This window comes from Durio zibethinus, chromosome 17, assembly GCF_047325235.1.
Source record: "Durio zibethinus cultivar Kanyao isolate XHJ-2024 chromosome 17, ASM4732523v1, whole genome shotgun sequence".
Taxonomy (NCBI): domain Eukaryota; kingdom Viridiplantae; phylum Streptophyta; class Magnoliopsida; order Malvales; family Malvaceae; genus Durio; species Durio zibethinus.
In genome coordinates, this window is record NC_143178.1 from 6890876 (window position 1) to 6908262 (window position 17387).

Genomic DNA, 17387 nt, shown 5'->3' on the forward strand with positions numbered 1-17387 from the left:
TCTTGTGCCCTATGCACAATGTAACACGCTTGTATAATGAAGAATTAATAAAACTTTGGGAATGGTTTGGCCACACACTATTACCTTTAGTCGAATGAATGATTAATTAGTTTTGCACATGAATAAATATTTATGTATAGAAAATACTTTTATGAATGCTGTCTTTACCCTAATATATAAGTTCAATGTAGAATGATGATGCGGGTAATCATTTATTCCAAACTTTTAAATTTAAGTTTTGATAGTTGGAAATTCAAATTAATTATCTAAAAAAAAAAAGAAAAATATATTCAAATTAATATTGATCAGTTCTGAAACAAATATAACAACAACATGCATGTGGGCTTTTAGCAATATTAATTTCTGATTTGAACTCTTCAAAGTGAAAAATAGAAAGACAATGAACAAAAATTGAAGTTTGAAAACCAAACTGCAAAATGGCACCGCCCAATAGTGGTATATTGTCACTTCCCACCAGAATTCACTACAAGGATTGGAACCTGGAAGCGTTGGATGTAGGGTCAGGGTCGCCTAGGACAAAATATAAAATTGAGCAGCTAAAAAACAAATTGGTCACTGTTATGTCCTTTTTCTTGGCGCTCTGTTTCTACAAAAAGGACAGTCAGGGATCAGCCCATCCTTCATTTTCATGAGTTCACCACTTAGCCAATTCTCTACAGACTTGTCCTTTTATTAGTTTGCCAGATGATTTTAAGAAAGTGGGGCTAAGGCAAAGCGGTGGATCCTCCCCTCAAGTTGTATCCCTTTCTTTCCAAATATATATGTTTTTCTTTGGCATGTTTGTTTAGCTTCAAGAGCTTTCAAGGAGATTTGGAAAATATGGGATTGGGATGGCTCAAAAACCAGCCTTGAATGTCATGGTTGTGCGAGTATTAAGGGTCTCGAACACATGGGGACCTTAACTAGTGTTTGTAATGTTTACTTGAACTAATGTTTTGGTAACAGGAATTGTTTCATTTCCTTGTTTATGTGCTCATTGAGTCATTGTTGCTGATATGACTTTCAGAGTTTTCAATACAAGTTTTCGTAAGGGCGAGGTTGGTTGACTACGTGATCACTTTTTCAGTTTGTTTATTTTCTTTCAGATAGAAAATTGGTTAAAATTATTATTAAGGATTTCCATTTTCCAGCAGGGCGAGCTTCTGCCACAATTGCATCTATCTCGCTTATACGGAGCCCAACAATGGTTCCATTGCTGTTTAACCAGAACCCAATGGATACACCATATCTTTCCAGGTCTGGCCCAGAAAATTTCAACTTCCGGACCCTGAAAATAGCCAGGCTCGATTCTGACTCGTGCCATTGGGTATTGACGATAAAGATGTCTAAACCTGAGGCATCGTGGACCATTAGCATTTTATTAAATTGTTCATTGTACAACAAAGTTAGGAAACCATGGCAAAGACGTCCATCATGGCACAAACTTTTCTTAGAAAATGATTTTGCCAGGGAGTGTTCCTAGAATAATAATCATAACATCAATGATCAACTAATATATTTAAAATAATAATATTACTATCAATAGTATTTTCAGTTAAACTAATCTTAAAAAATAGTAAAACACCTTCAAAGAACCCGTTAGCAAAATATTTTAAGAAATAATTAACAAGTGAATTACAAACAAATTTCGGACTCGGCCATGCATAGCAATTGCAAGTTGTTGAGTTCTAAGTTTATCATGACAACACAACACTACCTTACCTATTAAGAGAAGCTAAATATCATTTAAACAATGTGCATTGCAGACTGCTGAATGGCATCACTTGCACGTACATGCTCGTATACTTATTTTTGTTATTAATTATTTATAATATAAATTTTGCTCTTGTACAGATGTATAAAGCCATCAGTCATCGTGCCACATTGGGATTCTTCAGCTCCGTCTCTCTTTTTTTTTTTTTTTTTTTTCTTAAATATTTAATAAATATATTTTAAATTATTTATTTTTAGGTGGGACCTACTTTATACCATTTTTCTTTTTTCTTTTTTCTTTTTTTATTTCTTAATTTAATAAATATTTTTTTAAGATTTCGATTTTTTGTTGCCTTTTAATATTTTCTTCAAAATCTTTTTAATATTTAATAATTTTTTTATCATTTAAAATTTTTTATATGGGACCCGTTTTATACCAATTTTTTATTTTTATTTTTTACCATTTTTTCCTATTTTAAAAATTAATAAATAATTTTTAAATTTAAAATTTGTTATAGAATCCACTTATACCGAGCGTATTTTTTTTCTATTATTTTTTATATATATAATAAATGGTTTTGAAGATTTTTCGTTTTTTTGTCTCATCCACTTCATATTAAGAGCATGCCACATATCAAGTCAATGGCTTTTTTGTTTTTTTCATTTTTCCTTTTGATTTTTAATGTGATTCACTTTATACAAAAAGCATGCCACGTATTTACCTTTTTTCTTTTATTTTATTATTTTTTTATATTTAAAAAATATTTTTTGATATTTTAATTTTTTTTGTTTGACCTAATTAATACTAAGGATATGCAAGTGTTTAAATCATTTTTTTCTCATTTTTTTATAAATTTTTTCTATTCACTTTCTCTTTTTTCCTTTTTTAATATCTATATTTTTTTAATATTTTAATTTTTTTAAATGTTGGAGATATTATTGATTAAATTTTTTTTTAATTTTTTCTCTTTTTTTCATTTGATAATTTTTTAAGAAAAAAGATATTATGAAGGTGTTACATCTACATTTTATTTTTTTTCTTTTTTGGCCATTTATTTTTTCTTTTTTCCTTTTTATTTTTAATCCATAATATAAATTTTGAAAAAAAGAGAACTCATCATTTAAATATATGTATTATATTAATAAAATTATTATTAAATATTTTAATTTAATAAATTTTTGTTTAAATTTTTTTCATAAATATTTTTTTATATATATTTTAACGGTAGAACCCATTTTTTTACCAATCTTTCTTTTTATTTTGTTTTTTTTCCTTTTTTGTGAATTTTTTTAGAAATATTTTTTAAAGGTTTTAAATTTCTTTTATGTAGGACCCATTTGATATTATTTATTAGAATTTTTTTTTCATTTGATATTTTTTAAAGAAAAAGATATTACATGAGTGACGATGTCACATATAGATTTGATACTTTTTCCTTTTTCGGCCTTTTTTTTCCTTTTTATTTTTAATCCATAATATAAATTTTGCAAAAAAAAGAATCCATCATTTAAATATATGTATTATATTAATAAAATTATTATTTAATATCTTAATTTAATAAATTTTGTTTCAAACTTTTTTCATAAATATTTCTTTAATTTATATATTTTTAAAGGTAGGACATTTTTTTTACCAATCCTTCTTTTTATTTGGCTCTTTTCTTTTTTCTCCCTCTCTTTTTAAAATATTTTATAAAGAAATTTAAAGATTTTAAATTTCTTTTTACATGAGACTCATTTAATATCAAGGTCATCCCACATGTTTTTTTTTTTTTTGCTATTTTTTTATATATATAATAAATACTTTTAAAGATTTAAAACTTTTTTTGTGTGACCTACTTGATACTAAAAGTATATCAAGTTTCAAATTATTTGCTATCTTTTTCTTCTTTTTTCTTTTTTTCCTTGTTTTCTTTTTGAAATAATTAATAATTAATAATTATATTTTAATTTTTTAAATTGACGCTCATTTGATATTATTGATTGAAAATATTTTTTTCTATTTATTATTTGATATTGTTTTTAAAAAATGATATGGTGTTGTCATCGTCACATTAGGATTTATTTTGTTTCTCTTCTTAATCTGTTTGTTTTATTGGTTTTTTAATCTACGATATAAATATATGTTTTATTATTAGTTTAATTTTATACTTATTTTTATATATTATATTAATAAAATTATTATTTAATACTTTAATTTAATAAATTCACATATCATTCTCATTTCGTTTTCTTTTATTTTCTTTTTTTCATTTTTTATCTATACTTTAAATTTTGCTTATATACAAAGATTTCGTAAAATGTTTCGTTATATTCCAATGCATTTTTTTAATTTAATTTTTTTAATATTTAATCAATATTTTAATAAATATATATTTTATAAAAAAATTTTGAAGATAATAAGTTATTTAATTTTTTAAGTCAAGATAAAAATGTTATACATAATAATCTAAAATAAGTAGTTATAAGTCGTGCATTTGAAATGATTCAAACAAATAGTAATCGATTGAATCGAACGTAAGATCTCTTCATCGAAGAGAATAATTTTAACTAATTGAATTAACTATTGATATATTTTAATATTTTATACTTTTATGTGTAAGATCCGTTGAATATCGATAGATAAATTTTGCTCATGTACAATTGCAATAGCGTAGCTGAGGAAGATGGCAGGTTCCATAACGGCCCAAAAATTTTTTTACACCATTGTACAGAATGCCACATCCCACCAAAAATAATACTTGATACTTTCTTTTATAATAAAATTACTATTTGACTCCTCGTTTCTTATATGTCTGGCTTCATCTCTATAGATTGTATAATGTTTTCCGAAGAGGCTATCGCGTGGCATCTCATCTTCCTCTCTCCTTGTTCTATGGATCCGACCATCTCGTCCACTCTCATTTTATTTTTAGTAAACCCCATTTTCTTTTTACAATTTTTTTAGATGGGTCCCACCAATCTTTTCTTTTCCTAAACCCCATCTGACAATTTTTTTCATCATTCCTTTTTTGGATGGGTCTCTTTTTTTTTAGATGAGGCCCACGGTTTTTTAATTCATTTTTTATTTTTACATTTTTGGATGGATGGTTCCATATTTTTATGGTTTCTAAATTTTTTTTAATTCCTTTTTTATTTTTTATTTTTTAATTCATTTAGATTCAAATATATATTTTATTATTTATGTAATTTATATTTATATATAATTAAATATAAAAATAACCCTTATATTATATATTTTCTATCAATTTGATATTCAAAAAATAAATAAAATTATTAGTTTAATACTTCAACTTTCATTTCATTATTTATTTTGATATTTAAGATTAATACTATTAATTAATTTATTGATGTGACATAAAGATTAAATAAAATATTAAAATATGTCAAAAAATTCAATCAATATTGCATTATCAACTACCACATCAATATTTAAAAAAATTTTATAAAATTTTTAAAAAAATCTAAAATATTCTCAATTTTAAAAAATTTTGAAGTATTTTAAAAATTATAACAAATTTTAAAAATTAAAATATTTTTTAAATTATGAAACTTAAAAAATTCAAAATATCTCAACATTTTTTAGCATTTTGTTTTCAAATAAAATTAATTTTATGAAATAAGAAAGTCAATAGAGTTGTCCACAAGCCCTTACCGTTTGACTTTGTTTCTTTCACCTTCTTTTTAAAATATTTTTAATTAAAAAAATTTTACAATAAAATATATTAATTGATAGAGATGAAAAATAATTTGTATTAGATGAATTTTGATTCATCTCGATCCGATAAATGATAATTTTTTAAAATAAAATTGAGTTGGATGAATTTGATATTTTAAAAAAACAAAATTGAGTCAAAAGCATGTATAAAATACTCTATTCCAACATATTTTAGGGTATATCTAAAAATATATTTTATTATTAATTTAACTTTTTATATATATGTAAATTAATAAAATTATTATTTAATATCTTAGTTTTAAAATTAATATTTTTAACTCAATAAAAATATCTGTATATTCAACAATTATATAATCTATTGATAAAATATTAAATTTTTTAATTTTTGTGATTAAAATTCAAATTCTAATATTGCTAAGTATTTATAGATATAAAACCCTCATGCCACCTTTTATGAATCTTTTTTATATTTTTCCCTTTTCACTATTTTTTGGGTTTTTTATTTTTATTTTTATTTTTTAATTATATTTTTTCCTTTTTCTTTTTTTTTTTGTTGGTTATTGACTATGATTAATGTCTTGTTAATTAAATAAGCGTTAAAACTACCAAAAAAAAAAGCAAAGTACACCTTAGATCGCAATCAACGAATTGGTGTCTAAGAGATTTTTTTAGATCAATAGATAAAAATTAGAAAGTTTTCCTTTCTTAGTGATAATTTTTTTTTTATTATTACTCTTTTAATCTATCAAAACACATTGTTTCAATTGATTTAAAAATAGTGCGTTCATATTATTTTTTTTGTTCATTTTCCAACATAGCCGTTATAATGAGAAGTATTTTTATTTTCTTTTATTTTATCATTTTTAGTTTTTTAGGTCTTTTATTTTTATTTTTTAATTAGATAAATTTTATGAAAAAAAAAGAGCATTGAAAATATTCACATGTTATTTTCATTTACCTTTTTTTTTTTAACTTTCATCTTTTCATTATTTTATTTTTTAATTAGATAAATTTATAATGAATTAAAAAATTAATTAATAAAAATGCCAAAACAAAAAAAAATTTAAGCCGCGACAATTGATTTATTTAATATAACTAATGATAATTTGACACGTTTTAAACATCATCCATTAGCACTGCCGATCTTTAAAGCACGGACGGTTCTGTCTCCTTCTCTGACTCTTGCCTACCACTCTTTCCGTAATTCCAGTAATTGTTAAAAAAAAAAAAAAAAAAACCTGTAAATATGGAGAGCGAATGTATTACTGTTCTTTTTGGACAAAAATATCCGTATTTCATTTTGATTTTTTTTTTTATCGACATAGCCATGAGGAGGAAGTACCTCTAAAAGCTTCTTAGCCGCTTCGGCAAGGAGCTGAAAACTTATTTCATAGTAAGTTTCCGTTACTCCTTACTTTTACTTTCGGTGAATTCCTTTTTTCTCTCTCTGTCTGTTTGTTTCCCAAGAAATTTGAAGTAAAAAAAAATGTTTACTTTGGTTTTTAACTTTTTGAGTTCCGCAAAAAAAAAAAAAAAAAAAGGCGTGAAAGTGTAGGCAAGAATTCAAACCGTCTTGTTTTTTCGTTGGAAATATTAAGAGGAGAATTTTTATTTCTTGTTCTGAAATATGGCTGTTACTGTTTCCCTTGTTTAGCTGACAGAGAAACCCAACAAATATAGAAGATTTTAGGCTTCCTTTTTCTTTTATTATTACTCTTATTAGCATTTTTTTCCCAAGAAAAGAAATATAAATAACTTAAGACTGAAACTTTCAACCCAAAATGTTTTTGTCAGGAGAAATTTCGTGAATGTATCCATCCAGGGTTTGTGCTCTACTAACAGCTAATCGTTGAAAAGATTTGAAAAGTTGTTGTCTTTGGTGTTGGGTAGTTGAAATTGATGATGGAGATGAATTTGGAGGAAAAAGTTCCAAAAAGTGAGCTTGTTTGTGAGAAAGAGGTGGGAAATTGTAGCTGTAGTGAATTGGATGAGAGGAGCAAGAAAGCCGAAGCAAGGTTTCTGGAGCTGGAATTGGAGGTTCTAAAGTGGAAAAGTGACTGTGAAGCACTTGAGATTAGATTTAGGACATTAGAAGCCTCGAAGCTTGTACTTGAGGATGAAGTCAAGGTTTTAAAGAGTCGGAATAAAGAAGTTCGGTGATCTGATTACTGAGAGCGACAATGAAGAGATAGTTGGTTATGGAGGAAAAGGGGTGACAGAGCGAGTTGTTGATTTGACTGAAGAGAATGAGGAGGAAGATAGGGTTTTTCAGCTGATGACTGAGAATAGGTTGTTGGAATGTGAGAAGAAAGGCTGAAATTGAGGCTAAGGTTTGGAAGCAAAAGTTCAAGGAATTGGAATCATTGACGTTGCAGTTGCAAAAGAGCTTGGGTTTGAAAAGTGTACAACAGCCATTTGATGGAAAGACATTTAATGCAAATTGTTGTATCGTAGCTTGTGGGAACAAAACAAGTGGAGCAATTAAATCAAAAGATGGATCACAAGTTGGAACCACTTTAAACGACATGCCAGCCATAGACATAGCAGCTAGTTTCATGGATTCTGGATCGACTTTGATTTCCCCTGGTAAAGGTACTGGAAATCTACAACCAACAGGTAATGATGATTATTTTGTCCCTATTTTACACTTTATATTTTCTCTTCCAAGTCATGCTAGCATTAGGAGGCCCAAACACATTTCAATCATCAACAAATAGAATGGATTCGCCTGTCTTCTATTAATTCTGTACGCATCATTCTTTAGAAAATGAGATTTGTTTGCACTTAGACGTCTTAGATTTTAAGAATTTACTTGAAAGCTACATTGTTATGTGTATCATAGTGATTTTTTTTTTTTTTTATATCTAGGAAGGACTCACTGATATCCTTGTTTGTACATCCATTTGTTTCTCAAACACAAGCATGCCTGTTATTAAAAAGAATAATTTGCATAAGAAAAGTAATTTATTTCTGATTGAATGGTAATAGGTGTACATCACAGTTCACAATCTTTATCTCCCAAAATGGTGTTTGATTTTGTGGCAGGGACACCTTTTAATGACACACCTTGTAGGCATTTTACTTCTGATAAGGGAGATTACAGAATGCAGAGTAGTAAATGTGTTAAAAGACATTTGGCGTTTCAAGAGAAAAGAAGCCCCACTAAACAGATGGCTCCATCCACTCCAGCTGGTGTTAAACCTGCTTCAGTCGGCATAAGTGATATTCATGATAGTGATGATGAACCTGATTTGGCCCACAACCAAATACCTTCTACAAGTAAGTGGGAAAATGGGGATGGTAACATTTCAACTAATTATGCATTAGAAGGAACTGTGAATGGTGAAAATGAAACCAGGATGATTAGTGATCAGAACCAAAAGGAGAAAGTGGGTAGTTATGCGGATAATGTTCCATTTATTTCAGTTCCCAAATGAAAACGTGCCTCTAATATTGTTACTAGTGACACAGAGAGTGACGATGATGATAATGTTCCGATTGGTAAACTCAGGCGGATGCGTTGTGACGAATTGGTTCCTGATCAAACAAACATCAAATCCAAAGGTTTTCTGGTGGCTGGTTCTCCCCCTGGGATTGACGATTCGGGAGGTACTTTAACTCCTCGAAAGTGGAGACTAGTATCACTCAGACAATCTGAAGGAAAAGTCCAAAATTGCTCTTCAAGGAAGAACAGTGAAAGTAAATTCTGCAAAGGAATCCCTACAATTGAGGATGTTGAAGATGACAATTCAGAAGAGATTGGGTCAGAGAGTGAGACTAATAGTCTGAATGGTTTTATTGTTGATGACTCTGACATTGCTGATGGTGATGGTGGTTGTAGTGAGTCAAAAGATGGTTCCGATTGCAATAATGCTCATAGCGAGCAAGAAGATGTTTTATGTGGCAGCAATTCATGTAGTATCTCAAGAGATGTTTCAGAGGATGAAGTCGACTTCGATGTGATTCTCTCTCAGCTTAAAAGGAACAAGGATCATAAATCAGTGTGGAACTTTGAGGGAGAGATGCTTGCGGCCTTTGGCAAGGATCCAGAACTGTGCATGAAGGCTGTATGTGCTCTCTACCGGCTGCAAACATCTGGGGAGAAACTTTGTAGGGCAACCTTCTGCCAAAATCAGAGAGGTTTTAGTAAATTTGATGCCCAAAGGTGTGGATTTGATTGTTTGTGGTTATTAATAACTTGTTATCTGTTGACAGTGTTTTGAGATTAGATCACTGTCATTTGCATGCTCCCTTCAGCGTGTTGTTACATATTGCTTTACGTTTTATTAGTATAGATGCGTGCACTTTTCGCCTTTAGTTGTTTGACTGTTTGTTGTAGGGTTTTCACTTTCTTTCAGTTTTTGTTCTGTTCTATCCTAAGCAAATTAGTACAATGACGTAAAAGCAAAAATAAATCCCTGCTTCTAGCATATAGTTTTATGGTTGCCACACTTCATAAGAGTTGGCTGGCCATCAAGTAAGTAGAGTTTCAAATTAGGTACTTTAAAGCAGCTGAATTGTATTTGCTGGAATTTCTGTTGTGTCTTACTACTGGGGCTGTACTTTGGCAGAGTTTCTAACTGATGGTGATCCACAAGGAGATCTAAAGAAATCTCTGAAGGAGTTGCAATGCAAGCGTATGATCCAAATGCAGTTGAGCTTTGCAGGAAATTTGGCAACCCACTATTCTAAGCAACTGTTTGAGATCTACAACAGCAAAGAGGATCCTTATTTTCTTCCATCTTAGGCGCCCGGCAACAAATCAATTCAAAGATATATGAACCGAAATCAATAGCCAGGGAATGTTGTTTATGGTTATTTTTCCGCTCTCTTATAGGTAATAAGCTTGTATCTTCTGGTGTTGCATGTAACATACGTAATCTACCAAAACTCATAACATGCTAGCATTAGTAAGCCTTCGAATATGTGTATAGAACATACGGTAAATGTGTATAATCTTAATCTCGTATCTAATAGTAGCTTAGAAGTTATACTTTCTTTTGTTTTTTTGCTAATGCTTTGGGCTTTATGTTAATCAAACTTGTTAGGAATCTCTGCAGTTAGCTGTGTATCTTTGCCCTCCAGAAAAGAAAAGGGAAAAAGAAGTGAAAATGAAGAATTGCCCATTAAACAACCTTAGTCGTGTAGAGTTAAGGTATTAATTCTTGAGTTCTGATCACTGCAAAGATAGAAGCTTGCTGATTGTTTAGAACGTAGGCTGGAACTTGAATGAAGGAGATAGGCAGCACTCTTTTGAGTTTTGATAACCAAATTGGTTATGATGAACTCTGAAATCTTTAAATTTTGTGATTCCAGTACTGCTCAAATTTGTGATTCCACGTGCTTCTGGCACATTTATAGCTGCAAATTAATTATTATAATGATTAGTTTAAATTTCTGGCGCATTCAGTGGGAAAAAGAAAATGAAGAAAGAAGAACAAAGAACAAATATAATTATTTTTTCTAAGATTACGTCATGCACATATTATCTATTTTGCTTGTGCCTTTCTGGTTGTCGTTTGTTTCTATTACCATCTTTTGACTATGTTTTCAATTTAATTTAATTTAATTTTTGAGTCAAATCTTTGTTTTTGCCTTAAAAAAATCCTTATTTTTTTGTCAAAACACATTTTTTCAAATCCATAATAATTTTAACAGATGCTTACACTGATTTGATGTTTAACATTTTTTTCAGGAAAGCAAATTTTCTTTCCTCCCAGAGTGAGGTGTACATGTACATACATACCTAAATATAGGTATGTCTGTGTAAGCAGTCGTCAAATTCAGTTTAAAAAATGGAAAGAAATGAGAAACGAAACACTGAGGAAGAAAACATTACCCATTTATTTTCCTTCTTTTTTTGTTGCTAGAAAATGAAGTGAATAATTTGATCGAGAGAGACCCTTTTGACTGAATAACAAAATTTCAATCATTTGGATACAAGAGTGGAACCAGTTCGCTCTCAAATGCAATAAGCTGGAGAGAAGGGCTTCCACTTGATGCTAACACCAGTCGCGAGCATTTGTAGGTTAAATAATCCCTTGTTTTCATTTCAAGGGGATAAAATTAGAAATGAGACCACATCAGAAAAAAAAAAAAAATTAACTAAATGATCAAAATTGCCCCTCAACTTGAGCAGTGAGAAACTTAGTAATATCAATAGCAAAATTGTGCAACAAAGGAATATCTATGTGCTACCCTCAACTCGCATTTGATGACCGAGATTAGGATCTACAGCAGTGAAACCGTTCATTATTTACCAACAGCCTACCGTATGAATCCACAGGAAACGTCAAATCTTGACTCTTGTGACCTAGAGAAAAGAATCTACACCAAAATTGCATATCATCAGCCTGCCACGTCATCCTTATCCACATCAAAAGATTGAACTTTGTCTCCTCAAACTTCTGTAAAGAAGCAAATGCTTAGAAGACCAAAAAACTGGGGATCAGCAGCTCTTGTTCGTCATGAAGTTGCATAATTGTGATGTAGAACATACTTCACTACTTCATAAAACGAAACCACAATCCCAACCGAAGGGCCAGCACGGCCAACACGAGGACCAACTCCTGTAAAAAGTCCCCTCATTCCTCCATCCCTGTTCCAAACAAAATATGGTAAGAAACAGCTCGTTCCAAATTATACGAGAAAGTTTTGACTCAAACCTATCAACATGATCTGTTCTCACACATAATGCAGCACAACCAAAATATGAAAGCACAAAACTCATGACAGAAGAACAACCAAGCAACAAGTAATAAACAACTCAAATTCCATCAACACAAATAAAATTTCCTCCAAAGAATAATGCTAATCAAGCTATAGGAACTTCAGAAAGGAATAACTGATTATTCTGATACCAAAAGCAATAATATAATCAAACAAGTTTAATTCCAATCCCATCAACAGATATAATTGTTTACTGCTGCCTAAAAGAGCTTATAAAAAACTGATTATTAAAGGTCACAGTACAAGTTTGTGGCTTTAGGCATTGGAACCACGTTATTCTCACAGTTACCATCTGCATGAAAGAAACTTAATTCAATTTACAAATATAGTGAGCAGGAAAGATACCTCCAAACTTCCATCAGTGTCTGTCTTGTTGTCATTCGCAATGCCCTCGCAGGGTCCTTCTGAAAATTAAGACAGAGATGGCATATTAGAAAATGGTATTGACTTAAAACAGCATTTACACTAAGTGTAGTTCATTATCCACTTCAAAACTACTGCTTTGGAGAAATTAAAACCACTTGATATATACCAAAAGTAACTACTAATTAAGTACTGCATATAACACAGTGTTGTCAGGGGCGCAAGGCACACTCAAAGCACCAGAACCTTTATATTGCCTGAGGTGCTAGGCGCAAAAAAAGCATTAGCCTGAGTGAAGTAAGGTACAATATGTATATGTGGCTAGACATATAATAAGTTTACGATATATAATTCCGTCCAACTTTGAAGAGTGGTCCACTTTTATCCTACAAAATATGCTAATTTCCATTTTGTTTTATTGGCAAATATGGACCATTTCCATATGGTCACAAGTTTGTTGTTGAATACTCAAACATTGAGAAGTAGAGTTTGATATTGTCCTATTTTTTACTATTAAAGCTAAAAGTTAATGAAAATAAATAAAATAAAAGAAATGCTAGAGAACTTCAATCAGGCAAGCTTTTTTTGCACCTATCGCCTTACAGAAAAGCATGCCTAGGTGCACCAGGCATGCTCCTGATCAAATTAGCCTTGCCTGAAAGGTCTGAGGCACTTTTGTTCTCTAGCGCTAACATGCAGTGCCTAGGTGCACCTAGGTGTAAGCTTTGTCAACACTGATATAACATACAAGCCAACATGCAGCAACATTAAGAACCATTAATTAGCTTTCTAAGGAGAAAAACCTCTATCTGTCTTCGAGTTTTAGCAACATCTAGAGGACAGGTAGCAGCAGCAGCTAGGCTTCCAGCAACAAACCCAGCAGAAAAGTTTGCCCCAAGGACAGTAGCTACATTCGATTCTTCACCCATGAAACCCAGAAGTCTTCTCCTGATCTGCATAAATAGATACAATAACCAAGAAATTCAGTTGCTAGCATGTGTTCACTAAAAAATGCCAATGTTTTTCCTAAAAACTATATTGCTTATGGTGGAAGGGGTTAGACAACTATGGGAGTTATAAAATATGGGAACTCACAGGTTCAAGGGTTGACCAACAAATTCCAGAGAAAGGAACATCACGAGCAAGCTGTGCTCCCATGCCTGTCCATAAAATGCGGTAGCCTAGCACTGTCAAGGGAAACATCAGAAAATCAGGATTAAAATTTCAGGGAGGCAAAAAAAAGGTTTGTTATCTGTAATATGACAGAAAAAAATGCCCATTCAGTAACAATTACTCTTCTGTTCTTGATGGAAATGAATCAGAGTTACTTCCTTCTGTGAAGGCTGTTCCTTGAGCACCGCAAAAAACATCATATTTGTTTTACTAAATTAACTAGTTGAGCTGATTTATGCAGTAAGCTTTTAGAATGAAACAATAATTCCAATAAAATGACAAAGAAAAACATTGGTTATTTATTAATTATGAGTTCACACCCAACATAGTAAAAGCATAAATACTTCGTATTCCGCAAATTGATCACAGAAGAAACAAGCATCATGTTGGCATGTTAAACCATCTATGTAATAATGTATTAGCTTAGACCAGATACATTCCATACTTAAATCAGATTTCATGAAAAACTTACTACTAAAGTAGCTAGCTAAAGTCCTACCAAAAAAATGACAGCTTTATGTATCAGTTTCTCAATTTTCTGTAAACTCTGACATCTGAAACTGCTGAGGAGTTAAAAGAAATATGTCTACATCGTAAACATCTTATATTTATGAAGAACTTTCAATAACCTCATGTCAATTGCCAACCAATGAGTCATGCTAACTTGAACTGAAATGGGTAGACCAACATCTGAGGTCATGAGTTAGTATCAATGATAGATTTATGTAATTCTAGATGTTTAGGACATAGAAAGTAAAAAAGAAAAGAAAAAAACCTACATCCCCAAAAGGCTGAAGTATTTAAAATGCTGAAAAAGTAGCAATAATCAGAAACTGGTATCGTGGAGATTAACTTACAACTGCTCTGAGAGTTTGTGCCCTTGACATTGGAGAGGACCCCTAAAAGGGTACTAAGCACTCCAGGAGGCTTCTTTCCAATTTGAGCTTCTTTAAATGCCTGTGATTGAAACAGAAAACTGAAAGAATTAGAAGATACAATGAAAAAGGTCAAAAGCTATCTATGAAATTTATAAACTTATTTACAATTTTTTTTTTTTAGAGAAAATGAATAGAGAAATATCAAATCTTAAAAGTAAACAGATAAGAAACCTATTTTAATTAAAAAAAAAAAAAAGGAAAAGCATAATAGCATTAAATAACAGCAATACTGATGCAATCACTTCTACTATACAACAATAACAAACTAAGACTTATATCCCATAACTCCGGGGTCAATTGTATGAAAGGCCAAAAAAAAGAATCATGCTAGGTTGTAATTTAGAATCTTCTTGTGCCACTCATTTCTATCAAAAACAACCTTTTTTACCTACTTCCATAACTATCATATCATCTCTTATTACTTGTATCCACATCTTTTGTGATCTACCTCTAGAAGTTTTGGTCTCTCTTAAATCCAGAAGCTCATTTCTCCCAATTGGTGCACAGATAGGCCTGCATTTCACATCTCCAAACCATCTTAAATGGCATTCTCTTATCTTTTCCTCAATTCATAATACCCCTAATTTTTCTCAAATCTGTTCATTTCTAATATTGTCTCTTCTAATCTTACCACACATCCATCTAAGCATGCAACCACTTCTACCATGACAATAAAAATTACATGGATCAGTATACAAATTAATATCAAAATTACCTGCATGCGTGTTCTAGCAAGTTCAATAGGGTAGCATGTCACACAAGCTAATGACCTTGCCAAAGACCCAGCAACCAAAGGGACATATGGTGTTGCACCAGGCATTTGTTGTGCTGTGAACCCCTCCATCCAGTTGCGGAACATGTCATAGCAAGGTAAATAGATTCCCACCTGTTAAGAAATGTCAGCAACCATCATAAAAGCTTTATTAATCTTTAGAACAAGATGTCTGTATCCAAAAAACCTTTATCTGATTACTAAAAAGATTGCTAATCAAAAGAGGAACTCACCGTTGGTACAGCCAAAGCCAGACCTGCATTAGTCCCTCTCCACAACCTAGAAAATCCCTCCTGCAGAACATGTCCCTTTAGGTGGTTGAAAACAGTAGAAAAAACAAACAAAAGCAATAAAAAAACAACACTTGGTGACATGTACTGTTAAGATAAAGCACTGCCCACTTTAGGTTGTTACCACGTTCTTAGCTACAAGATGACTGCATTGCAACACCAACCTGGCGTATAATCTTGTTGAAGACATCTAATGTTCCTTTGTACTGAAAACAATCAGGAGGACAAATTGCAACAGTGCCATGGACTCCGGCTCGTGTGCATGATGGTGAGCATCTTAAATCAGCAAACATCTAATCCAAAACATTGACAGATGGCAAAATTAAGCGCAGTTCTAACACTGCAAACAAAAAGATTAAAACACAAACCATAAAATTCTTATCTGAAAAAATGAAAGGTGAGGGAATAGCATCGCAATTGTACCATGTTCGGTCCAAAATATGCCATTCGACCAATAAGATTACTTAGCGGATGTGAGTAAGGTACTCCCGCAGCCTGAGCTTGCAACCTTGTCTGTTAACAGAAGAAAAAACATAGCAATGTTTGAAACCAAATTTAGACAGCAAGGAAACAATCGGTACAATGAACATTCAAATAACAAACAATCAGGCAAATAACAAGTAAAATATTTATTACAAAGAAGAATCGTGCCAATTATCATTACCTTAACAACATCGAGAGGATTAACGATGATGGCGGATAAAAAGGCGGCACCGGCAGCAGAGAAAGCTCGCTCTACAATCCCTAGATTCGAATCGGACGTATTGTTATTGTGCTGAGCAACGAATTCGCTCCCATATCTATCGGTTACCATTGGTTCCGTGATCGGCAAATCATGACTCTTGATTTCAATTCTTGTAGATTGCTCTAAACTCATCCATGGATTCTGTGTTCGTCGCTCTGTTTCCGCCATCTTTATTTTTTTCTTCTTCTCTCTAGAATATCGATAGAAAATAAGTGTGAAAATAGAATTAACAACAGATTGATTCCGAGATAATCAAATATTAGGACATTTATATTGACTTTTTTCAGGGGAAAAACGGGAATTGAAGCGATTTCCCAAGTTACTTGGGAAGTGGGAAAATGCTTACCAGAATATAAGCGAGAGACGCACAAAACCCTCTAAACTTGGGCCACGTTTGGGAGACTTTACGAAAACGACTTTTGTTAGAGGTAAAAAACCAAAAAGCAACAGTGTTTTTCGATTTTGATTAAAAGAATTCGGGATTCCCCTTCTTTGGTCTAAACCACTGGTTAAGAAGAAAGTGGGTAATTTAGTGAAAATAGAACTGCCCTAGTCCTTGATAAAAGGAATAGAGACGTCATAAACAGGACCTTATATTTATTTATTTTGACGAAAAGTTCTGCCGTTGGGTATTCTAGAGCTTTTATTCTGTACTTGAAAAGAAGCGCGATTGGCCGTGAGTCATGCACTCAACGGCGAGTGGTAAAACCCTAAACTTTTTGTCCAATAGTGGGGCAACAGAGAAAGTTAAATTTGTATTTATTTAAAAAAAAAAAAAACGTTTCTAAATCTTTTTTCTTAAAAGCAACATTAATTTTTGTACGCCGATACCATATATATATATATATATATATATCTCTACACAGGCTAGAAAGGATCCCTGCGTTTCGCTGCAGCCTGCAAGTATACGACTAGCAGTACAATGAATGAAAGAATATTTTGAGAATGAATAGGTAGAATAAATATAAGAAATTGGTCTTATAGA

At 31.4% G+C, this 17387-nt stretch overlaps 1 protein-coding gene and 1 pseudogene across 2 annotated transcripts; one reads left to right on the top strand and one right to left on the bottom strand.

The window, feature by feature from the left end:
* Positions 1-6564: 6564 nt before the first annotated feature.
* On the top strand, positions 6565-10388 carry LOC111280696 (uncharacterized; annotated as a pseudogene). Its single transcript, XR_002689048.2, has 4 exons — positions 6565-6785; positions 7187-8008; positions 8438-9557; positions 9964-10388. The product of XR_002689048.2 is annotated as an uncharacterized LOC111280696 (transcript).
* A 1114-nt stretch (positions 10389-11502) lies between these two features.
* Positions 11503-17128, bottom strand: LOC111280680 (mitochondrial carrier protein MTM1-like). The gene is made up of 11 exons (XM_022868090.2): positions 16749-17128; positions 16322-16592; positions 16081-16170; positions 15822-15950; positions 15601-15660; positions 15311-15481; positions 14515-14614; positions 13580-13671; positions 13288-13437; positions 12467-12525; positions 11503-11990 (listed from the first exon to the last, which is right to left on the bottom strand). The coding sequence occupies exons 2-11, from the start codon at positions 16568-16570 to the stop codon at positions 11858-11860; spliced, it is 1233 nt and encodes a 410-aa protein (XP_022723825.2). The 5' UTR covers positions 16571-16592; positions 16749-17128; the 3' UTR covers positions 11503-11857.
* Positions 17129-17387: the final 259 nt, after the last annotated feature.

Coding starts and splice junctions, on each gene's coding strand:
- LOC111280680 (XM_022868090.2), bottom strand. CDS start 16,570: ATGGCGGAAACAGAGCGACGAACACAGAATCCATGGATGAGTTTAGAG. Junction 13,672..14,514: donor CACAAACTCTCAGAGCAGTT/GTAAGTTAATCT, acceptor TTCCCTTGACAG/TGCTAGGCTACCGCATTTTA. Junction 12,526..13,287: donor AAACTCGAAGACAGATAGAG/GTTTTTCTCCTT, acceptor CTTAATTTTCAG/AAGGACCCTGCGAGGGCATT.